The 24,823-nt window shown below is 49.3% G+C and overlaps 1 protein-coding gene across 1 annotated transcript; it reads right to left on the minus strand.

Annotated features, from left to right (window-relative positions):
• Positions 1 to 124: 124 nt before the first annotated feature.
• Positions 125 to 23,442, minus strand: LOC144126095 (uncharacterized). The gene is made up of 3 exons (XM_077660022.1): positions 21,404 to 23,442; positions 4,316 to 4,648; positions 125 to 3,584 (listed from the first exon to the last, which is right to left on the minus strand). Exons 1-3 carry the CDS (start codon positions 21,841 to 21,843, stop codon positions 3,329 to 3,331), a joined length of 1,029 nt encoding a protein of 342 aa, XP_077516148.1. The 5' UTR covers positions 21,844 to 23,442; the 3' UTR covers positions 125 to 3,328.
• Between the last annotated feature and the right edge of the window lie 1,381 nt (positions 23,443 to 24,823).

Here is a 24,823-nt window from a genome sequence, read left to right on the forward strand (position 1 = left end):
GGAATTACATGCAAAGCGCGGACAGCATTCGTCGTGCAAATAGGCAGGGATGACGAATTATCAGTGTCATCTCCTTATTAACATATGTCATAGCATGCGTCTCCGTTGAAGAAAGGCACATTGGTAAACTGCAACACACCTTTATTTTTCTTCTCACGGGCTTGTCCCACTTTGTACACTCGCAGGCACTGGAATAGCACGCAGCGTTGAGAGAGACAGTAGAGTCTTTTAGCACAGCGCGTACCGCTACCGCGCGCCGCCACAGCGCATGCGCAGACCGCTCTGAGGGCGCTATAGATGGCGTTAGGTGTCAGCCAGCTGCGCGCACGTATGCCATGTCGGGACCAATCAGCTCGTGCACACTGGAAGCACGCGTCAGCGGTGGCGGTACGCGCTGTGCTAAATGTCTAGTTTCATCCACTAGTGTCTGAGTATATGGCTGCACGCAGGTACAAATACAGAATGCTTTGGTGAAAATATTGGATGAGTGCGTCATACACTAGCGGCTGAATCTTAGTTATCACATAGAAGTGGCACAAACCAAACAGAGAACGTATAATGCAGATGCGTGTATCACAGTGCGCAAGCGGAAAGACCTAACGTCTTCTCAACTATCCCAATCCCACTCGTCATTAGACATGTTATCTGTGCGCTATCGGAAAATAACTCGCAGTTAATGTTTGATGCGTCGTTCCTACTCATTCCAATAACGGTATATACTCCCTGTACTTCCTCCTCAGTTTTCCTTCGCTGACATTCGCATGAACCCCCTTTTTTTTAAGTAGGCTCTACATGTTTACTGCAGGCTGCTGTCAGCAGGAGGAGGAATATATTAGAAGAGATAAATCTTTCAGAGCGTGTATAGAAAAGACCGATGAACCAGCGCTTAGAGAAAAACAAAACATCGGCTATTCCTTTCATCGAGACACGTGTCTGAAAATTTTTATAGCTCTAGAAATTGCTGTGCGCCTATTTTTTCTTTGTGATCTACGCAGGCAGGGCGACTCCATTCTGTTATTGCAAAACTAACTCCAATTTGCGCTTTGTTTTCGTTAACAGCAGCTGTTTACGAAATTATTCGCAGTATTAAGCTTCACAGGCGCCATAATAACTGCTGCTTATTTGGTCCCTTTTCGTGAACAGCTTCAACAAACAGTCCGGTCAAGTCCTGTTACTATCGACTGTGTTTTGAATAGATTTCTTACCATGTGTTCTCTGGATACAAGAGCACATGTCTTGAGACACCTCGCGCATTCGTGGCCGCACCGAATACATTTCAGCACCTGCATGCCACCTATAGGGGAGCAGTGCAGTCAGCGGGTGGCAGCGTATGTACACCTATAGGAAGTGTTCATGGTTGCACTCGAGGGGGCGTCTGTAGCGAATGTACAATCAACGATGGAAGTACAACGTACGATACTTCGCACAGTTCACATATGCAGTGAACTGTGGCCAACAGGTGTGACGAAAATTCTGGCGTTCTGCAACAAGAACGCCCTTCTCAGATCGTTTTAATTATTGAAATTTAACACGTATTGAAGCTGCTCTTTAAGTTTCGCTCGTAATATGTGACGCAACAGCGAGAGTCTACAACAGTTGTTGCAGTGTCCAACAACTCTTCGGCAGTTTCTCTCTCTTCACACTTGTGACGCGATAACCTGTAGACCTTGAAATTTCTGCATAGCGTGGACGTTGGTTCTTGAACCGTAATAGTGTCGGAGGATCTCGGTACTTGAATCCGATAAAAGTGTTTTGCTCTCAAATTCTGCAGCAACTGAGCGAGACGCGGGCGGTGAAATTATCACTCGGTTGCATGCACCCTATCGCAGCGTCGTAGATTACGTCCACTGACATTATCAATGTCGGCAAACTCACGCATATGCCATATGTCACGGCTCGTTGTCGTAAGCGCCCGGAGGGGCGTCGAGCGGACATTTTGCTGCCTGTAGGCGCGACGTCCAACATAATAAGCCGGAGAGCATCACTGTTTCGCTAAGTAGACGTGCCGCATCCATAAGCGATACATTTTAGCTAAGATTAAGCGTGACAACCGCGTGTAGGGAACATCTAAGTTTCAACTAATGCCCCTTTCCGTTGCCTCGGACGTAGTAAAGGTGGTTTTAATTAAGAATAATGCGATACACCCGAAGAATTAGGAGCAGAGCTCGCGGGACTGCGTTCAGTCACGAAGGCATGGTATCTATGTTACATAGATTGCACAGCTGCGTCTGGAGTGTCTTGGGGCATTCACAGCACGCATAGTTAATAGGCGGATGGTACTGTACTACATCAAATAATATACCACTGCAAGTGCGCGGACAACAAATTTACAAGACCCTCTTAGCCTATATATAGCAACATTTGGCACGCTGACCAGGCCTACCAAAGAGACATGCAAAGAAATTTCTTTCTTTGCATGCGAATCTTTCGAATCTGCTCGCACCGAAATCAATGAGCCTAAACAGGTATGAGCCAACAAGCAAATGCGGCTCACAACGAGAAAACAACGGCAAACAGAACGTTGCATTCGGATACACGGTGGTGTCAGCTGGACGCCAAAGCTCCGATGGCAAGTGAAGCGAGCAGCACGCTGCAAGGTCACTGCGCAGCAGTGTAGATGACTGCAGACGTGTCACCAGAGAGCGCGTCGTCTGACAGCTGTGAATATGGCGCACTGTCCATGCGCGCACTGAGCGGGCTTCCTGGTCGTCATTAAAACGTCATTCACTCTACGTACACAGCCTCCCTGTCAAGAGGTAAGCACAACTTCACGAACGTCGACGGCGGTCAGCCGAGGCGTATGAACGCGCGTACCGTCCTCTGTTGATGTGCAGGTAGGTAGCGACATTGCCTTCAAACACCTCGCCGTGAGTTCGACGTTTCCGTGGTCCCGCAAACTGCAGACGACGATGGAACCCCGTGACGAACGCGAAGCAGCGGCAGTAAACTTCTTCAGGACACGGCCATATCTGGCGAGCTGGCGTAGGGGCTGCAGCGGGTGCTGTCGGCCCGCAGAGTCTAAGATGTGGAAGGAGCGGCTTTAGAAACAGCTGCACATGTCCAGTGATGGATCCGACGGCAAATGCGTGAAGTGCGGCCGCGTGGTTCTTGATTTCACTTAACATAAGGTCAAATTCGGCTGCGACTTTACGTTGCACATACAGCAAGGCTCCTGAATACGAACTGCAACACCAGAAAACGTCCATCGAGTCGAGCTTGTTAATGAATCTTCACTGCTGTCAGTCATTGTACGCCTACTCCTCTTGAGCGCTTGCGTATTAGGCCGCGATATGTGCAGCTGCGATCGCACGTTCATGGCAGGCAGGGTTCAGCCCTGGAAGGCGGCCACCATGACGACGAGTCCGAAGACGAAGTAGAAGATGAAGTAGACGCCCTTGCGCGGCAGACAGCGCGACGTGAGCACGTCCGAGGTCCAGTTGATTCGGGAGGAGTTCCTAAGCTCGCCGTGCATGTCGACGACCACGTACTCGTTGGACATGAAGTCGAGCGGCAGTGAGCAGTTGGTCACGTTCGTGCACGAGTGCGTCTCCGGGCTGAAGCTCTTGGACGCGTCGTACACCATCCTGCGTACGCCCCGCGCACATCCCACACCCAGAGGTAAGACACTTGTCTCTTTGCAGTGTACGCAAAAAAAAAAAAATCAACTCTTCATCGCACAAGTTTTCTTCATTCCACTTGAAACGCATACTATTTGCCGTGTTGCCAGATTTCGGCGCGAATGCTGCACTTGTGCTATGTGTGGACCTGCCACGCACTAAAACGCGCCAGTAATCTCGGCATTAAGGATGGCGCTGCTGTGCGAGGAATCCTAACCAGACATGCTATGCACTCGTTCGGCCTTACTTTGGTAACTTAGATATCAGAAAGATGCTAGACTCGAGCGCCGTATCGTTAGAAGCTTAAAACTCTCCTCTAGTTTCCTGCCGGACGTAGCTGCAGGACTTGTAGCCAGCTCAGTCTGTGAACAACCAAGCCGAGAGTATTAGTGCACCGATCTTGCCTTGAGAGAGACTAGTCTTTAAGCAGATTAACACAGCGCACTATATGGAACACAGACACAAGAAGAAGACACGTAAGACAGGACGGGCGCGTGTCTTCTTCTCGTGTTCGTGTTCCATAGCGCTGCGTTAATCTGTCGAAAAAAAAAAACAGACTCAACAAACCCAGACCAAATTCCCATTGATAGTCTTTCAGGCTGGTTTGATTGATACGTTGAATGATGGAGTGATTGATGTTTGAGTTAAGACTATTTTGGGTCCAGCGGAGGCAATAAAAACACTCGTAACGAGCCCACCTGTCGAGGTAGAAGTCCGCTACGATGGTGTTCGGGGTGACGTAGAGCGGCGGGTTGGAGGCGAAGAAGACGTAGTAGAAGTCCGAGGTGGCCACGGCGTAGCTGATGTTGTGCCGGTGGTCGCCGCGGTCGTGCGCCGTGCCGCAGCTGTAGGTCCAGCGCAGCGGCACGTGGAAGAGGGCGTTGTTGCAGACGCTGATCCCCAGCGTCTCGTTCAGCATCAGGCCCTCGCTGCTCGAGATGGTGGACGACTGGTCGTCCGACTCCGGCGACGACTCGTCCCCATTGGGCTCGTCCGAGTCCGCGTCCTCATCGGACTCGTCCAGGCCGCGCCTGCAGCGCCGGGCACGCAAGTCAGGAGGCTATCCATTAACCAAGGCTTTGTAGAAACGAGAGGATAAGGCTGAGTACGAAAACAGAATAAGCGAGCTAACGGAAAAGAATGCACATGACCCACTGCGGTTTGGGCATTCAAAAATATCCCCCCCCCCCCCCCCCCCCGGGTCTGAATGAAAAGAGGGAGAGCATTGATACGTTACAGTAAATCGAACTGAAATTACACTGTCACTTCGATTTTTTAGGATGAATGCTTGTATTTTTCGTCTTATATATTGGATACACATCTAACCTTGAACGATGAGTAAGTCTACAGTCAGATGCCGAGAAAAGTTTACTGCGCGGCAGTTGATTGAAAGGGGTAGCGGTTACGGCTACTCTGAGATTCACTCGCAGAGCTACTCAGTGCGCGCAGAACAAGAGCTCCGTAAAGCGCTTTCGTTCAAACAAAACAGCACAGGTAATTGGCCCAATATTGGAATGGATGGCTTCACACTGGTCCTGTGTAGGACCAGCCTTTGCCATTATATTTCCACGCAGGAACGCGCTCGTTTTCTCTTCTTGGCGTCGCGGCTGCGTTATCGCGCGCTGTTCGTAGAATCCACGCGCATCACCCCGTGATTGTTCGCCGCTAGGAAAGATGCGCTCTCGCCTCCAATTCTCTCATGCCACCAACGCCGCAGTAAGTGCGATAACTTTGCCAGGTTCGCCGCTTGTGGGCAAAGCAATGCACCAACAACTGTCAGTAGACCATTTCCTATAGCAGCATCCCTCACAACCAAGTCTCAGCTACGCATCTTAGATTATAATCACTTCTTTAAACAGTATATATCTAAGCCATATACAAGGTTGTTCCTTCAATTCTAATTCAATAATGTACCAGCTCCCTTTAATTTCCCCCTCGGTATCGCAGCTGGAACGCCTTGAGGTTTTGCACAGAATGGGACTAAGGAGGGCTCTCGGCGTTCCGCAGACTGCTCCAAACAATGCAGTACTGCATGAGTCTCAATCGAAACCTCTTCGGCTAGCCGCTTCACAAAGACTTTTGCTGCAAATTGGCCGCCTCAGAGAGACTGTTGCCGGGAGAGCGCTTCTACAGCGCCTTCGAAAGAGATCTGAATCCCGGGCGTACTTGGCTTTAAATACTCTTCGTTCTCTGGGTCTAGACCTTCGAGATCGACCTAAGACGTTGAAGCCACCTTGGTCCTTTCCGAGCCTCGATTGTTCCTTGACAATTCCCCACGTTCGCGGAATTCTCCTTTAGCGGCAATGCGTTCGCTCGTACTGGAACATCTTGAGACCGAATATGCCAGTCATCTTCAAATTTTTACAGACGGCTCTGTGGACAAGGTCAGAGGATCTAGTGCAGCTGCTTTTCATATTCCGTCTTTGAAGTATGATTGGTCTGTTCGTTTTACTAAAGTCGTGTCCTCCACAATGGCCGAAAGCGTTGCCATTGAGGCAGCTCTAAAGAAGCTACGGTGTTGTACGCCTCAACCTACTGTCATAATTACGGATTCAAAATCTGCCCTTCAAAGGTTAGAGTACGGGTTCCCCACTGATGCCTTGAGTCTTAGATCCCTACGTTTGGTGCAGAATCTACATAGCAAAGGCTTCTCTATACGCTTTCAATGGGTGCCCTCGCACATAGGTGTCTTAGGCAACGAGATAGCAGACAACATCGCCCATACAGCTCTCTCCGGGATTCCAGTACATGGAGTCCCTCATGAAGTCAAGCAAATGTTCAGAGATGTGGTGTTGTGCCACTTCAGTTCTTTGTGGAGCTCTCCTCATCAGCCATGTGTGACCAAGGGTCTCAAAAGGTACCAAGCCACTTTGCTGCACCGCGTTCGCACGGATTCTGCTCGTACGCCGGCGTGGATGTATAAGACTGGCCTAGCGTTGTCACCATGGTGTTCAACGTGTGGTGTGTGTGGTGACATAGAACATTACCTCTTGTGCTGTACTTTGTACAATGCGGAACGGGCTGTTTTATTCAGATCCCTCAAGAAGGCAGGAGTTCCTCACAGTTCTCTTCAGGAAATTGTTTTCCCGCGCGGGAGCCAGTCGAGTAGAAGGGATGCTTCTCGCCTTCTTCTACTTTACCTGCAGGACACGGATTTGGCCTCCACATGGTGACCTCAGGAGTGTCTATTTGGGTTTTTGCGGACAGTGTTTCTGTGATTTCTATTTAAGTGTCGCTGCGGTGGATCAATTGCCGGCAGCAACTGCAAGGCTAATCCCACCGGTAGTTTACAACCGCTCAACTCAACTCCCTTCAATTCATTTTTTTTTCAGTTTTCAGAGGCTGACTAGTAGTGGTATTGGGAAGGTCGTGTCTTCATCACATCCACAGTACATAGCTTCGACCAGAAATTTTTCGCCTCACCTGACCTTTTCATGCGCAGGCATAACGTAGCTAATCGCGATCAAACAAAACAACAGAACGCACAGCCCAACATGGCGCCACACGAATTTATAGCAAGAAGCGCCATCTCACCGCACTTCCTGACAGAACGTCACACGCCATGACGGGACACCTGTCAGGTACTATATTCAATTAACCAGTCTTGCAAGCAACGGATGTTCTGCGCTTTGCCGTGCGCTCCCTGTCTCGTCTTTTTTTTTTTCTCTCTCTACAGATGGCGGCAGTATATGAAAGGGAACACAATCTGCGTACTCAATCAATGATTACTCCATAGCTTCGAGCGGCAAGCGCGCTTCTTTTTTTCGATAGTTTTCCTCCGTACAAAGTGTTCCCACAAGCTAGCTTCAACTTGAGCGCAGAAATACAGCAGAATTCGCTTTGTTCTGATTCAAATGTTCTGTTTCATATCAGAGTTGCCTGTATCTTCGATCTTTTTTTTTTTCCTTTTTCGACTCAAATGTTGTCTTTTCAAGCCAAATTTTACCGGTTCGCAGGCCGGTCGTGCGAGGCCAGTCCTGATTATGCCAGCAGTGGAGACGGCTGGACATGTTTTGTATGACACCATTTTGAGAAACACACAGCGCAAATGACACATACAGATCAAGAAACAGCAGCACAGGTGCTGAGTTTCAGCGCCTGGCCTGTATTTTCCCTGTTCGTCAGTGTATTTTCGTGCTTCGTGCTTCTGAAAGCAATTATGCTACACGCAAAGTTTCGATTGCTCTCGAGCTTTCTGTCGCGCAGAAGCCCTCTCTGGGGTAATTCAAAAGAGAGAGAGAGAGAAGTAAAAGAGGAAGGAAACGGTGAAGTCATAAACGACGGCTCGATGCCTCTCTATAATACAAGCCAGGCATGTGCGGCACATACACAGTGGAACAGTGTTTCTGGTTCCTTCCATTCTATATTCGGTATAGTTTGGTTCCTTGTCGTGCACAGCGGGATGATATGGGAATCGCGCATTGAATGGTTTACTGAAGAAAAAGAGACATTAAAGTGATCTGGAAGGTATCTTATACTGTGCCGCTCTCTGCAAAGTCATTAACAGAGAGAAGCAAAGGCTTCTAACAATGAAAGCGAAATGTCAACGACATTCGATGGTATCTTTGCACGACGTCTGCATATATTTACTACTATTGCGAATAGCGCTTACAAGCTGCGTGATTGAATGGTTGAAGTCTTTCGTTTAAAGTCAACCTGCTTCCGGCAGGGAGTTCACAGTTAAAAGCTGGCATATATATCTTTTTAGAGCTAAGCTATAAATAAACTCCATGCTTCTGTTTCAATCCCGCACGTACACCTTTACTATGCAGCCTCGTTTCCATTATTTGGAGAGAACATATTCTCTCAAAGTATGCTTAAACCCTTGCTCGGAAGCGGTGCGTGTGGATGTTCGGTGCTAGTTACCCTTTGCGTCACTGTCTGTTTTGCTGTTCAATAATCGCCGCCATCCGAGACAAAGCGGACGTACTGTCTCGGTCAAGGAAGCGAGTAGGTAACAGCAGCGATAAACTGTGCGCGAGAATACCTAAGCTGCTTCGACGACGAATGACAGCATTGTTTCAGCGAGACAATGGCGTTGCGCTTGCCGTAGTATACGCCCTGTCAGCCTCTCGTCTTGTCGCATGACGTTCGGGACCCGATTGGAGGACAAGTCTTCGTGTCTTGCGCACTGCAGAGCCCCCAGCGGCTGTCTCTGACGGCACTCCCGTTCTGCCCTTATCTCATTCTGCCAACGGCGAAGCTGTGTAGCGCTGCGTCTGTCCACTCTTGTCATTGCCCGCGTCCTTTGAGCTGTTTTAAGATATGCAGGACCAACTAGCCCTCCCCTATATGCTTGTAAGCGAGCCGTCGCTGCAAGCGCTCATCGAAAGGTATTCGCACGTTCATGGTGGCAGCTATCTGCACTTCTTGAAACAATCGCGTCCGCGTAAAGAATGGTTCTCGGAGGAGATCAGTAGAGCACGAGATATTATCTCCAAGGTTTTAACATCTGCGGGCACGCACTTATCACGCTCAACTCAATTAACCACAACAGACTGCAAAGAAAGCAGAGGACGGAAAAACCTGTGTCGTTACCGCAGGTGGTCGAAATTTCCGGAGCCCTTCACTACGGCGTCCCTCATAGCCTGAGTCACTTTGGGACATTAAACCCCCATAAACTATACACTATTTTTCGTCAACACACGTTTGCACAAGAGCTCTCTAATCTCTTAGTAACAACCAACTAGCCCACATTATCAACCTTACTGCAAAGAGTTAACAGTCACGAAAATTAAAAACGTCATTGCTTGAGTTACAATACGAAGAATACTTTCAAACAAGAACTCATATCTGCTTGTTTCAAACTGAGTTTAAATTGAGTTTATTTTCCTTTTACTACAAAGAAAGGAGCAGATAAAGGTCTGCCAAGTTGAGCAGCTTGACAGCTCTGTAAATCATCGAACTGCGAGCATTAAATTCACTCCTCCATGTGCTCACCCCTTCAGGACGTGGCAGAAATCTTGGTAACAGTAAAATGTTGATCGCCCCCGTTTCCCTTTTTCCTGTCCCCAATTATATCAGTGTCGCGCTTAGTCGTCGTCAGAGGTACGTCATCAGACTGCCCCATTGGGAATGGCAACTATGACCTTAGTGTTCGCACTAGTCCATCGTGTACCTACAGCCTCTGTTCGCAAAGTTCCGAGACTGAGTCCATTAAAAAAAATGCGTTTTACATTGACATCATTTGTGCAGCACCCATTCGAAATAATCTCCCTTGCAGTCTATACGCAGCTTCCAATGCTTCTTGAGGTCTTGGAAAAAGTTTGAAAACGCTTATTTTGGCAGGGCTGTCAGCTCCTTTGTCGTGGCGTCTTGAATGGCCTCCACTCTCCCCATCCAGCGACCCTTTAGGGCACTCTTCACACGGGGAAACCGAAAAAAAATCGCATGGGGAGAGATCAGGCGAGTATGGCGGATGGGGAAGTACAGTAATGCTTTGCTTGGCGAGAAATTTTGTCACGCTGAGAGCAGTGTGCGGCCTTGCGTTATCGTGGAGAAGGCTAAATTGTCCAGATGCCCATAAGTCAGGGCGACGGCGTCGCAGTGCATCACGCATGTGTTGAAGCGCGCGGATATAAAACTCCTGATTCATCGTCTGCCCTTGTGAGACGAACTCGTGGTGTATGGCACCTCCGGCATCGAAAAAACTATCAGCATTGTCTTTATTTTGGTCTTCTGTCGCCGCACCTTTCTCGACGTCGGAGAGTTTGTGGGCCGCCATTCGGCGCTCTGCCTCTTTGTTTGAGGATCGTATTGAAAACACCATGTTTCGTCTTCAGCAATGATGCTGTCGACGAATGCAGCATCCTTCTCTGCCTCGGAGAGCAAATCAGCGCTCACTGATGCCCGCGTGTCCTGGTCCTGTGTGAGTGAGTGCGGCACAAGTCTGGCATTCAGCTTTCGTTTCCCCAAGTTCTCACGCAAAATTTGGTGGCATGTTGTCTTACTAATGTCGTGAGCATCTTATAGCATGCGGAATCTAGTGGTGCGGTCTTGCTGTACGATTTCTCTGATCCGAGCCACGTTGTTTTCATTCCGTGAGGTTGAAGGGCGCCCCTGCCTTGTGTCGTCTTCCACCGACGTTCTCCCAGAAACGAACCTCTTGTGCCACTCGAAAACTCGCGCCCACGATAATGTCTCGTTATCGTAAGCGTCACGAAGGAGCTCATACGTCTGTGTGGCTGTCTTGCCAAGTTTCACACAGAATTTTATGTTTACACGCTGTTCGAGGGGCACGTCCACCTCTCCACATTCACTCACAGTAGAATGCGCAGACGACTTGTGACAACGTATTTTTCTACATGTAGTGCCGTCTAGCGGCTGCCACAGCAATTAACATAAATAGCTCAGGTTAGCCCGAAAAGATGGCACTACACATACGCACCAACATTTGTTTTGGGGAATCATTTCTAGAGACGAAAAAAAAAAATTAGCCCCAAACTTTACGGACAAAGGTTGTATATCGTATAATTATGAGTCAGCGAGCCTTTAACCGTCCTTAACTATGCAATATACATGACGACAAATGATATACTTGAACGCTGTTTTAGATGTTTTCGGCATGGAAAGACGTAGTTCTTAACGATACTTAAGACTACACCTGCCGTAACCCTGCTCTTCCTTGCTCTACAATACCGTTTAACGAGCGAAAACAATTACATTACTAGGTGGCGAACTTGTGCAGGCTCCGAATGCACTAGTCTCCGATACAACACATGTCTGACATGAGCCACAGTGATTCGCATCACTCGAGGTGCACGCATATAGCCCTTGAAATTCGCAGTTGAGAGCGGCACCGACATAGACTGCTCGGCTTTCCATGCTGTGTATCAGGGCGCCGAGGATGGAGTGGACGAAAGATAAGCGCACAGACGTGACGCGCACGCTGCAGGAGTAGGACGAAAGCTTTGCGGTTAAAGTAAATGCTGAGTAATCTCGACTAACATAAGATCACCTGGGCGCCGATTTAATGATCGTTATAATTTTGGTTTCGGTTTTGTGAAGCTTCGATAATGATTGAGTTATTATTTCGAAAAGACTGGAGTAATTGCGCCGACCAGAATGATTCTGTGACCCAGCGACCCTGGGAACAAGGTAGGGCATGACCCGAACGGTGTCAGTACTCAGTCAGTGAACTGCGCAAGAATTTGTCACAGCCAACATCGAGCTGATATCTATGTTCCAACGAAGCAAGCCAGAAAGATCGTTGCAGTCTGAGCTTTGTATAAAACAGAACATAATATGCTGTCTACGAACGCGGCCTGTTCGCGAAAGAACGGCTGCTATGGGAAAGCGAATTTCTTGAAGAAATGTTCGAACTCAAACCGCGAGCGCCTGCATTAGTAATCGTTGTCGCTGCGACGCGACACTTGATAGGACCTTATCCGTAATCACAGCCCTATTCTTTTTTTAAAGATATTATTGAGCACTATCGTGCCGAACACCGGCGCTACCCGTTTCCTGTGAAGGGACTGGGTAAAGCTAGCGAACGACTCTCCTTAGGCTCTTTAGAAACACCCTGCTGTGCCCGGCGGTTCTCGAGCACTTTGATTCTTCTTTTGGCAACCGCTGCTCATTGTGTGGGGAGGTGGCCGACACCTTTCACGTGGTTTGGGCATGCAGGCAAAATCCTTCCCTCCCCCTTCACCCCTTCACCCTACCCGAGAGGACTGGTAGGAGGCTGTGCTCGGCTGGCAGGAACTATCGGCCCAACTGGCCCTGGTTCGGCGGACCAGCGCAGCGGTCAGGACCAACGGGGTACCGGAATGAAGAACTCCGCCTTATTGTAAGGGGCGAGACCCACTAGGGGCCTCTCCCCGTGCACCTCTCTGTACATATAGATTAATACATGCTTTTCACCCCCACCACCTGCGACAACTGCTCAGACGCTGGAGGAAGGCCGGTTCTGGTTTGCCTTTATACTACGGAAACGAACACACGACACTGCCTATAGTTTACTAATAAGCAGACAGAAAAGAAATTGCGATGACAGAATAGAAATATTTTACTGTGAAAAAAAAAGATAAAACGGGCAAGAAAAACGAAAGGAAAAAGAAAGGGAGTCTGAAATTCTCTTTTTGCTCTTTTCTTCAAAGAATTTCATAGCCGCATCTTTGGCGACTCTAATTAAGCGAAAGAAGCAGTCGGTAAGCCGGCGCCGTTCCGGTAACGAGTGTGCTCACTAGCGCCTGGCACACACTCGGGTTTGTTTGATAAGTTACGGACTCGCAAAGCATTCTTCCGCGACCTCTGTGGCATGCGCGCGCAATGCGCTAAGCGGAGGCGGCAGCGAGGGAGGGCTAGGAGGAGCACGTAATTACATGTTTTGTTATGTATCTCTCGCTTTCCTACCGGGCTGAGCGTCGGACGGAAAATAACGCGACATTTTCCTCCAGCCGGTTCGCTTTCCTTCGAGGTCACGATGCAGAGCAGGCAGGCGGAGGCCCGCGTGAATGCCGCGGGGCGAGCGAGCAAATGATATAGGCGAAAGGGTACAAACCGCAGAGCGTTCGAATTACCACGCATTTGCCGTGTGCCTAAAGACCCGCATGGCCGGGAGGCAGGGTTAAGGTCGCTGTCTTTAGAAAAAGCAAAGGGCTAATCTTGGCTAGCAGTTTCCACGGATCGCGTTGTCTGTATTTGCACATTTGTTACGCTTTCCCGTTCTCATGGCATCGACAGCCACACGAGGAAGTTCCTCCAGGGCAGTCTGCGTCAGTGTGCAGCATATATGTCATCGCCCAAAGTACTCGAATTAGTATAGTAGTGGTGTCTAGGTTAACCTGTGTCATAGAAAGTGCACGTAAAACTGGGTCGTTGTCTTCATCATCATCATCAGCCTGACTACGCCCGCCGCAGGGCAAATGCCTCTTCCCTATCTCTCCAATTAACCCGGAGCTATGCGAGATGTGGCCACCTTATCACCGAAAACTTCCAAATCTCATCCACCCAACTAACTTTCTAACGGAAAAAGATTTCGCTACGAAGAAATTTGAGCGGAGAGCCGTGGTGCTCTTGACAGAAAGAGCGGTTCACGCTGCCCACTCTAGGCCAGTTGTTCTGACCCGTGTGATTTTAATAGTGTTCGAAGACGTAACCTAGCCCTTTCTTTCAAAATTTCGCAGGGTCACCGAGTCATCGGAGAATTCCCAGGATTACAAAACCATTACCATCGCCACCTGGGGGGAAGTGGCAGAAACGGGGGAGGGTCTTGATCTCCCAGGAACATCAACATCATCTTCCTTAATTATTAGCTGCGGGTATTCCTGTTTTCCCGCACAATAATTGTCTTCGGTTGCTGGGTAGTAAAAAATATTTGATCAATATTCTGGCAACATTTAATTTGGTAGCGGTATATCAGACTTCTCCGGGCTCATAAGGATACACTGTTGGCATCATCATCATCATCGCCATCATTTCGAGAGTCAAAGTCATGTGTCGTTGCATGATATTTGCAGTATGATATACATGACAAATGGCGCGTTTACCTGCTGGACAATCCGAATGTCATCAATGTGGACCGGGCTGTGGGCACTCTTTGTAATGCGTTATGCGCGCATGTGTAGTAATGTGGGATCCATATGGGCCTTGAAATGGGGGTGGAAGGGGTGGATGGAGGCCTGGTATGACGAGAAATTACCTCGTTGTCACGTGAGTAGGTGTGATGTCATATTACAGTGTCGTCGCGTGACTACGTTTGATGGCACATTACATCGCTGTGACGTGACCTGGTATGACGTCACACTGACACGATGGCATCACTAATTATTGTGATAAAGATGAAGTGTGGCAAGTGCGCTGCACGCACTCGCGCGCATGGGGGGAAAAAGAGGGCGACGAAGTAGGAGAATACAGATAATTAGTCTTAACGTTACCTAATTATATTAATTAGCGTTGATTGATTATGTGACGTCACCATCTTCGTCGCGCCACTCGTCGGCTCGTGACGTCACATGGCGCCGTTTCTTGCAGACACTTTTTTACGGACATGACCTTGAAAGTGAGCCACCTAATGCTTTCGCATTAATAAAACAAGCCGCTCCCTTCTACACAGACATAAATACAACGTGCCTCTGTTGGTGTACTGCAGTCGCAGCTTGTTAAGTGTTTTCGAAGGCAACATACAGAGGACCGAAAACAGCATTCTCGCTATGCCGGATAGCGCTAGAAAATCGAAATATACTGATATGTGTCTGCATAACCGTCGCATTGGAAAGTACATCGACGAGTATCGTGAATACCCCCCCCCCCCCCCCCCATCCTCCCAATTTCTAGTAGATGGTGTAGAAGGGATGTGTTTGTCAATTGCCGGTTCGTGCGTGAATGAGCGAGAGGCTTCCAATACGAACAAGTATACACAAAGCAGGTTGCCAAGTGTTGACACATATAAAGTATTCACGGACGTACTGGTGGTAACCGCGTATGGGACTCCCCTGCCCGCAGGCCATATACTCTCTGAGGGTTCATCCCAGATTATAAGCTTCTCATATTGCGTGCAGATCAATGGTATCTGTACGCACCTTATTAAATAATACCATCATCATTTTGGCTTTCCTGTCTCACAGGATTCTCAGAATTGTTTTTAACTGAAAAACTTCTTAATCGCTTTTTGTTTTGTTTTTCGTTTGTTTTCTGAGGTCGAGCAGCCGACCTCAACCTCACAATTTGAGGTTGAGGTGAGGTTGAGTGAGGACAGCAGTGGCCGCAGGAAAAGTGAGTTGAGGGCGTCTAAGGAGACCTCGACTGATGAGGTTGAGGGAGGTCGGCAAATTCTTTTTGAGGTTGAGGTGAGGTCCAGATTTTGATGTTAAATGTCCACCTCTGGTCCACATCCGTCCTCAATCCTCGTCATTCTTTTCACTCCTCATTGTGCAATATAAACTGGCAATATAGAGCTATTCTATATATATATATATATATATATATATATATATATATATATATATATATATATATATATATATATATATATATATATATATATATATATATATATATATATATATATATATATATATATATATATATATATATATATATATATATATATATCCCTCTTGAGAGACTTGGTACGCTCCTACTCATGACCTCAGAGTCACTCTACTGCTCCAGAGGAGGGGTCCACGGGGCCTGAGAGGTTTTCTAGCTTCAGACGTTTCTCAGCGACTGACAGCATAGCAGCGTATCACCTGGTTTACACAGAAATTAGCTCGCAGCAATTTGCAGATTTAAATAGGATGCAGATCGATTATTCGAAGAATGGTCCTTGAACACAGGAGTGTCCGAGGGAAGCAGACCTTGCGAATTGGAAAACGACCGTTATGCTGCCCTCAACGACGGATGTGCTTGCTCATTTGCCTGCAGCTGTGCGTCGTTATGAAGTAAAATGCAGCGTGAAACAAAAAGTAGGCCGGGGCGAAATCTTCCTCTGGCACTCACTTTCCATGTTTAAATATAAACTGCTCACGCGCGACGATAGCCGCGCTCCTAATTTTCGTTGAATTTCGCTGCGCGGCATATGCGGCTTGTCGCGACCCCGCACACGCTCTGCCTGCACGTGAATCCGTCGCATGCACACAACACAGTTCAAGGCTTGTCATTTTAAGCTCGCAGCCAGCTGCTCTACAACAGCGTGCATGACGGCAGCGCATGCATGTCAAAGAATGAGGCACTTGACAACAGTGTGCGGAGCGGCTAGTTGTGTGCAGATTCCAGAATGTGATGAGAAAATACCACGTCGGCACAGACACGCAGCGCCCATCACTCTAAACACGAATACGCCTATATTGGTCTAAAAAGGGAGTAAGCTGTCCTCTAGTGCGCACCCTTTTAGGGGCAGGATATGCTGCCCAATTGCGGAGCAGATTTCGATCACTAATTATACGGAATGCTCACTCTTAGCAAGGAAGGTATATTCGTAATTGCAAATATAGTAAACTTGATGCAGTTATCAATGGCAGGAGGCTTTTAAACGCGGCACCGGAGGTCCTGAGGTTAGCTGACAGAGGAGGTGGAAACTTAGGTCATAATCTTCGTAACTGCTTGAACTTCACATGTTTTGAAGAGGTAACTTGTTACGGTCGCCAGCTGTAAGTAAAAAAAAAAGGCAACTGGGGGCGGTAAAGAGAGAGAAAAAGAAACAGAGAGATGGGTAGGCGTGATTAGGAAATTCTACACGAATGTGGTAGCAATGAACGTGTCTAAAATGATGACGATTGTGATATTTATGATGGCGGGGGTGGTGGTGCACGTGGGAGCGGCTACTGAAAATTAGAACGGTTCCCCTGAAATAGTGTATGTACTGTTGCTCATGAAGCTGCCTGACGTCGTGTCGAACACGTGATTCCATCCGACGATGACAAGGGAGAAGGTTCGGTTTACACAAGTTGTGCGTCGGAAACGCTGCACTCCGCGAAGGAAACAGCTGTCTCTGAGTCACACTGGTGCGGAAGCGGCTACGGGCACCTTTGTTGCTATGCGGCTGAGGCCACAAAGCGCGGAGCCCGACAGGCATTCGTCTCCAGTGCTCGGGAAAGCGCGAACACGTTACAAGACGGATTGGCCACCGCTGACGAGACGACAATGGCAGGGCGGCACGTTCACGCCACCGCTGTGATGGCGCGACCAAATCGCGACCGGAACGCTTTCAGTGTTCTCGCGTGCAGTGCGTCTCTTTTTCGTTTTGTGCTACAACTGCGTCCTCCGCTTTGACCGGCCGCCTGATCCCGGGCCGCAAGAGTCCCGGGATCCATTTTTTTCCCTTTCTCAATAAAAGCTTGCAGTAACAGTCACCAGGGGAGAGAAGGCGGGTGCACCGAGCGAGTGCACTAGCTGTAGTGTTTGCTAAGCCACGGTCATTCGTGCGACGACCGCTACGTTGATACGTACGCAGCTGACGCCGATAAGTTGTTGCCTTCTATGTGTACATGCACGTTCCTTTCGGCCTATTGTTTATGTTTGATCGCCTCGCAGCCCGACAACTACATTTTCAAACAATTTCCAACAGAACGTAGCCCTTGATGCATGGCTTGCTGCGCAGCTGTCGTTGTGAGGAATGCGAAATTCCATGAATTCATTTTTTTTGCTTGAAAAAACGACGCCGCTGTACCTTGTCTACTTGGAAAACGAAGGCGGCTGAACAGGGAGTTTCCTCAAGTTTCATGCATCCAACTTCTGCTATTCCCGACGGTTTCACTGAGGCGAACTTTTTCTCTTTACAGGCACTTCGTGTACATTTGATTGGGCGGTCATCAACATATACGCGTTTAAAACTCCGTGACTCCGCCTGTATCAACAGCTACTTCATGTGCGGCTGACGTCAAGGAGTTGTTCCTTCGCGTTCGGTTGTTTTCTTTTCTTTTTTTTCTCCACTATCCTTCATTTCATCGCCTCTTATTCCGGCAACTGCAGCCATGCATTATATTCAGCGCTAACAATTTCGAACGGAATGCATTCCTTGACGTATCACTCGCTGTGCAGCCGAAGCTGTGATGAATGCGATATGTCGTGTTTTCGGTTCGCTTTGCAAAACAACACTGAACTTTCTTCGCCCGCCTGGAAAACGAAGGTCATTTCTCTAAAGGCGCAGAGAAGACGGTATTAACGAGGCTATTTTAGCTATTTCAACAATCTAACGAGACGTTTTACCTCATGTCTTTTGTTAGACAGCCATCACAGCTAGATATCATGTACTAACTGCCACGAGCTGGCAACAGCAAGGTAGATGAACTCTCTTCTTCCGTGGTGTAGGCGACAACCAGCACGGAGAAAGCTGGTAAGCGGTAGCATGCACAAAATCGGTAATGTCAAATGCGAGAACCTAATGGTGAGGTTCGATCTATTTTAGGTAACAAGATAAATACACTGTAGCGCCACTTCTTCCGTTTCTAACCCTTTGGTGGTGAGGCTATGACAAGCTGTATACTGACAGCACTAGCCTTGCTAGCTTTCTTACAATGGCCCGCGTGAACCATTTTGTGCGTTTTGGGGGTCACTCTTCCATAAAAGCAAGTCTTAAACGGTCATCTCTCGCGAGTCGTTGGAAACTTCACCGCCGCAGGATTCTTTCGTACTGTATTTCACCATCCTTCTTCCGTGATGAAGCAATTCTGGCCTCCACGCGTTGCATTTCTACTCAGTTAGACCTGTGCTGAAAATTTTCCACGCCTTCATGCGAAACTATTGCATTCCTTGCAACCATTCCCACCACGGGCATTAGAAGAATGGAATTGCCTTTCCACACTGACTGCTGCCATCAAGGACCCCAGTACAAGAACACCTAAGTAAGCATAGGATAACTAAACTTAACTGTTGTAGGAGAAACTTTCTCCTGTTTTCCTCGTTTTATACTCATTCTTGACTCTTGCTGCTTCTTTATGGGGTGCCACAGCAGGCCGTGGCGGTATGGTAAAAAATTAAAAAGAAAATGCAAGCCAGAACGCGACTGACAATGGAAACCCCCCATGGCGCAGGTATAACCAAAACAGCACTATTCAAACGGCAGCGAGTGACTTCTAGACGCCTTTTCTTTTTTTTTTACAGCACAAGGTATGCAGATAAGACACACAAAATGTGCGCCTACGCTCCAGCACAGGAATCTTTCACCTGGAGACCACGGAAATTGGCATTGTTTCAATGCCCCGGAGGACTGTGAGAAAGCCACGCTTCCGCCATCAGGGCCGCCGAAAATATCTTGCGACTGCTCTTGGTCGAGAAACTTCTCCAAGACATGTCCGATCAGAAGTCGTTAACTCGAACCCCTTTGTACCCGGAAATGTTACAAATAATATCAAAACGACGAGAAGAGAACAAAGGTGTGCAGGCGATGGAACCAGCATTGCCATTTGAGGAGAATTTTTTTGCTCAGTTTTTCAGTGTTCTTGCATACCCTGCTCGGGTGCTAATAAATATCCCATTCTGGAAGGGGGGGGGGGGGGGGGGGGGGGGAGGGGTTGCTTTTCAGATTTTTCTAAGGAACATGACACGGTTGCATGAAAATAATTCCCATTCTCCAAGATGATTTATAATGAAGTTTCTGTTGGGCCCTCATATGCCCACATCTTGACTCAATAGTGATTCGGAGTCTCAATTACACTTCTTTTGACTCACTCCTGTCGGAATAAGTCGTTATGTAAACAGCTCAGTACAATTTAGATATATTAAAACATTCATGCTAGTGAAAATAGCAAACATGCAGACTCATAGGAGTCGCACCAGAGCTACTGTAAGACGCAGATGTGTCCATATTAAAGACGATTCTCTGAGTTGATTTCGCATGCCTGACTTGAGCTGGTTCCATGCAAGACGAAATTTCAGCACATTTTCATTAAGTGGTCTTTTATTAACATTACGCAGCACAGGAAGATTTGATAGGGCACGGGTCGCGTTCACAAATGTGGGGACGCAACCTGAAAACTCAAGTCCGCTGTGTCCACGAATGTGGATGCAGCGCCTGAATTAGGTACATTCAATGACCAAGAACTTACCTTGTACCTATTTATTTTGGAGCTCAACTGACCAATTATTTCAGAATATCATCAAAACTTTCTTCGGAAAACTGCTCGCCGCAACTCCTAACAAGAAGGCGGGAAGCTAGGTTAATGTTATTGAGTACCTTGTCGTTAAATTCGTACAAACGCAAAGTCAAGTTTCGTAGCCGTGATTGTGTTGTTGAGTCTTCGGATTCAAATGCACTCTTAGAAGTACCGTTTTCTTCCTAACCACTTGCAGAATTTGCTTTGTGGATTAATCCGTGTCGAATGAATGAATAAACATCGTTACAATAGCAATGGAAGTGCAGTCCAGCCAGATCACAACTGGCAAACCGCCACTGAACCCAAACCGTACCTCTCTTTGCTTCGAGTGAGAAAAGGAAAGGACTTTGATTCGTGATCTTTGTTCCGCACGGGTGACCTTGGAAGTCGCGGGCATCAACTCCTTTTATCTCAGAGCCGAAGGGACTGAAGAGCGTGGTTAGTGCGGCCCGCCTATAACATGGCTCTAAGGTACAGTGCACGGGTGGTGAAAAAAAAATGCCGTGAACTGTTCTCAGAATTTTGAATGCGCTCTTAGCTAAGACAATGTTGTCTTCCGCGACAAATGCCCTCTAGTCCTGTTGCGAGAATGAACCCTGCATGCATTGTGGTCTCTCCTGCTGTTTCACTTCGTCCTTTAATATCGATTCATTTAGGGAGACAATTAACCTTTGATGGAAACAAGTTACAACTCGCAGCGTTTCGCTTGCCAGCCTAATTTATGCTTTTGTCGTGACATGCAAAAATTTAGTACAATATTTTGAATTAAGTTCGGAGATGTGTACATATCGCTCGGCGCCCTTTTCAAATAGATAAGTCATGACAGAGGTAAAATATTAGAGAGTTCTTGAAAAATGAAATCAGGTAGTGATAATTCATTTAGAGTGCAATTTTGTAAGAAATTACCATTTCTATTTTTTCATACAGTTATATAAAATTTCTATTAGAATTCTATACCGTGTAGACTCTAGTCTTCAATCTGCCTGCAGTGCCGGTCAGCGTATAATTGTGGTAGTTTATGAAATATTTTATTAAATATTTGGTAGGTCATTTTTTTTACGGGGGCAAGAAGCCTGTCACTATTTTGGAGGATTCTCAACGGTTTCCCTGTTCCTGAAAAATCAAAGGAATTTTTACCAACTCATAACCCACTGACCTGCGTTTAGGCATTAGCAAAGTTGTTCCTCCTCCTAAAAAAAAAAAGACAGACATAGGAACGCAGAGACACTATCAAAGATAGCACGTACTCACCGCTTGGTCTCGAGTGCCGTGAGGCACTTCCCGAGCGCACTCGAGCCCCTGATGAGCGAGAAGGCGGCGCCTGAGAGCCGCGAGCACACGGACACTGTGAAGTTCGAGCCAGCCACGAAGTAGAAGCCCCAGTACTCGTACGTCTGCTTGGGCACCGTCATGGTGAGCGACAGCTCGAGGGTCCTGCCCAGCGGCCGCGTCACCGAGCCGTCCGAATCGCGGAAGACGTGCGCGTCGAAGCTCTGGTTCATCACCAGCTCCTGGCCCGAGCACCACACCGTGGAGATGCGCTCACGCACCGGGATGGTGTCCGACACGGCCATGGCCACCAGCGTGTCCTTGTAGACGTTGAAGCGCAGCACAAACGGGTAGATGAACAGCACGGCGGCGGCGGCCACGAAGGCCAACGCCAGGAACGGATGGTGCGAGTAGACGTGCATGCCTCAGCCGCACAGGCATTCGGCTGCTGCTCCCGGTGCGAGCGCACGCCTGAGGGGACACTTCGCGGTCACACCCACCTCCCCAACGCAGATTAGAAGCCAATGACACGCGTCCTTGCCCCTGGCTTCGGAGGCGTTGATCCGCGGGAGTGTGGGAAGAAGTCGGGGAAGACGAAGTTCAAGTTCTGTAGCTCGCTGTTATGAGTGATACGGTGCGTTGATTTGTCGACATCTGTCTGTCTAGCATTGTGGAGGACCCCTAGCACATGGACTGGTTACTTGAGCTTGTGAACATCAGGCTCATGTCACTGGATTAGCTGCGAAGGTTCTGAGCTCACGTCATTGTCGCTTGATGGCTGGCCTCGTTGCTGCTGACTCCTGCACACCCGCAGTTCCCATGCGACGTGACCAGGCTAGCTGCTCACGGGACTGCCGGCGTCGATGTCGTAGAAGCTGTATTGAGAACAATTCGGCGTCAGCTCTGTTGACACACTGGTTTCTTTGCACGGCTTCCTCGGGTCGACGGCCTTGCCTTCGGCACGTGCAGAAAGAGCGCGGGCTTTTCCTCGGCTCCCGGCGACTGGCCTCTCTGCTGCCGTACGAGAAAAGCTTGGCCTCCCGCGCCACAAAGCACGTGGTCTTTTCGTCACTCGGCCGAGTGGGGCAATCTGACAGCTCCTACCGAGCTCACTCTCTCCGTGCGCAGTTTTTGCTTGTCCTTACGAAAACGAAACTGTAGAAACAGCTGCGTTCCGAACGGGCGCCAAGGCCTGTCCACGCTTCCGAGTTGTGCTTCGTCAAGGCAGTGTTTCTGAGGAACCTGGAGAGCCGAGGGGGTTTCCCTCGCAACAGCCGGGGCCACAAATAGCTCGCGCGAGCGGCCGGCGGTCTGGAGAAACACGGAATCGCGAACAGAGCGCAGAGCAGGGGCTGAGCAGAGCAGGAAAGGCCAGCAGCGAGGGGTGGACGCTAAGTCTTCCGTGGTCGAAACACGTGGTGATATGTTCCGCTAAACCTCCGATGTGTTGCCAAGCAGCGCGTTAACATGGGATGCTCGCGAAAGCTGCAGCAGCACGCTCGCTATCGACCTGTCACACTCGCTGCCTGAGATCGCTTGCCTTTGTTGAGAAGCTTGACGTCATCGGCGCTGGCAGCTCAGCGCGGCGCGCTCAGCTGCAGTCCGTTGCGAGCTCAGCTGCTGCATGGAGCGGCGGGGCTCGGTTGCTCGCGCACACACAGCACGTGGCAGCGTTGTTGCGCCGCGCGCCGACGATGCAGCGCATCCCGTGACAGCGTCGCCGTCGTCAGCAAGTTCGGCTTGTGCGAAGAATCCCGCGCACTTACCTTGGAGGCCCACCACTGACTCGTGAACGCGGCAGCCACGCCAAGAGATCGCGCAACCGACGGCTCCAGCGCCGCTGCCTCCTCGTTGATGATCCCTTTCCCCACGTCGTTCGCGCGAAGCGAGGTGTAGACTATAAAACTATGTGTTCGCCCACCCTCTCTGTCGGAGAAGGAGCGGCACAGCTGCTTCTCACGCGGCAGGCGATCGTCGCGCGGGGCGCTGCGGGCGCATGGCCGCCTTCTCAGCTTCCTCTTGTCTCGGCGGAGAAGCAGATCTCTCCCGCTCTTACGCAAGCCCTCATTGTTATCTGTCAGCGGCGCGCTGCGGCGGCAACTCCTGCGGTCGTGTTTTCATTCTGGCATCCCCGTCCGACGATTACTCTTCTCCACTTAGCGCTGTCGCGCCGCGGGGCCGATAGCGGCTGGACGAGGGGCTGATAGGGGGCTCGTCGTCCACCCTCTTGGCGGAGCCCCTTCTTGGCAACGGACGAAGCTTCTCCGGCCGGCCGCCGACGCGCTCGCTTGCGTCGCTCAGTAACCGCGGCCCATCGCCTGCGGTGACCTCGACTTCGGTCCCGCACCGCCGAACAGTCATCGAGTCTCCAGATTGGAACTTGCCACGCGCGCCCACTTTATCTGCGCGAGCGGCTTCCCGATCGGCGTTGTGCGCGCCTCTCTGGCCTTCCCTCTCTATTGGGTGGCGAAGAAAATCGGCGATGCGATGCGCTTCCCACGGGCGTCGGATTTTATCTGCCGCAGTGTTTTTATGGCACGTTCTAAACGACGCGGTCGTGTTGACGGCAGTCACACTTTATTGAGCGCGTGCCCTGCCCGTCTCATCGTACTAATAGTGAGAGGTTGTTGTTTCTGCGCTGTCACTCGCCGTCGTCCGGGGCAGAGGAGGTAGCGTCCAGGAAAGGAAACCTTGTTTAGCACGAACTTGAGTCAGGGAACCGAGGGACCAACGTTTCGACAGAAGGGCAACGTTGTTCAGCTTACTCAGGTTTCTTTCCCTTCCTTGGTAGCTAGCTGCGGCACTGTGTGTGACCTCGTCGTGTTGGTCCATTCGGTGCGTGTATCTTCGAACTACGGCGTCGACTTTGAGGTTTCCTCTGTTTCCCATATGTTCCGGTGCCCAAATCACATTGCTCCTTCCATTTGAGTTGTTCAGTCTTGAAGAAGCCTCTCAACTACTTTGCTGATTATACTCTGAAGCTTCTAAAAGCCGCTTGTGGATCAGATATTATGGTGTATTTCTTCCCGGCGCAGTTCGCCACCGTGATTGCCGCCGCTATGGCTGCTCCCTCACCTGCTTTTACTTCTGTGATGTTGATGGCCATGCTTACAACTTCTGTGTCCTTATCGTCCACTACTGCTATGACCATGGCTCTCTTTCTATAGTGAAGCGTACACGTAAAGAACGTTTCAGCTTTGGCTAAGTCTGAAGTTCAGCGCCTTGGCTGCTGCTTCCCTTCTGCCTGCGTGACATTCCGAGCTTATGTATTAGGGTGCAGCTCTTATGCGCCCGTTCGTGGGTTCAGCCGCGTCGCCGTCGGTGTAACCGAGCGCGAGGGGAGGGGAGAGGAGAGCGAGCACGCTCCTCTCGAGACCGGTTACGCCCAGCGAACGAAGGTAC

Source organism: Amblyomma americanum, chromosome 3 (assembly GCF_052857255.1).
Source record: "Amblyomma americanum isolate KBUSLIRL-KWMA chromosome 3, ASM5285725v1, whole genome shotgun sequence".
NCBI lineage: Eukaryota > Metazoa > Arthropoda > Arachnida > Ixodida > Ixodidae > Amblyomma > Amblyomma americanum.

Coding starts and splice junctions, on each gene's coding strand:
- LOC144126095 (XM_077660022.1), bottom strand. CDS start 21,843: ATGCACGTCTACTCGCACCATCCGTTCCTGGCGTTGGCCTTCGTGGCC. Junction 4,649..21,403: donor ACGGCACTCGAGACCAAGCG/GTGAGTACGTGC, acceptor CCGGCGCTGCAG/GCGCGGCCTGGACGAGTCCG. Junction 3,585..4,315: donor GCGGACTTCTACCTCGACAG/GTGGGCTCGTTA, acceptor GGGCGTACGCAG/GATGGTGTACGACGCGTCCA.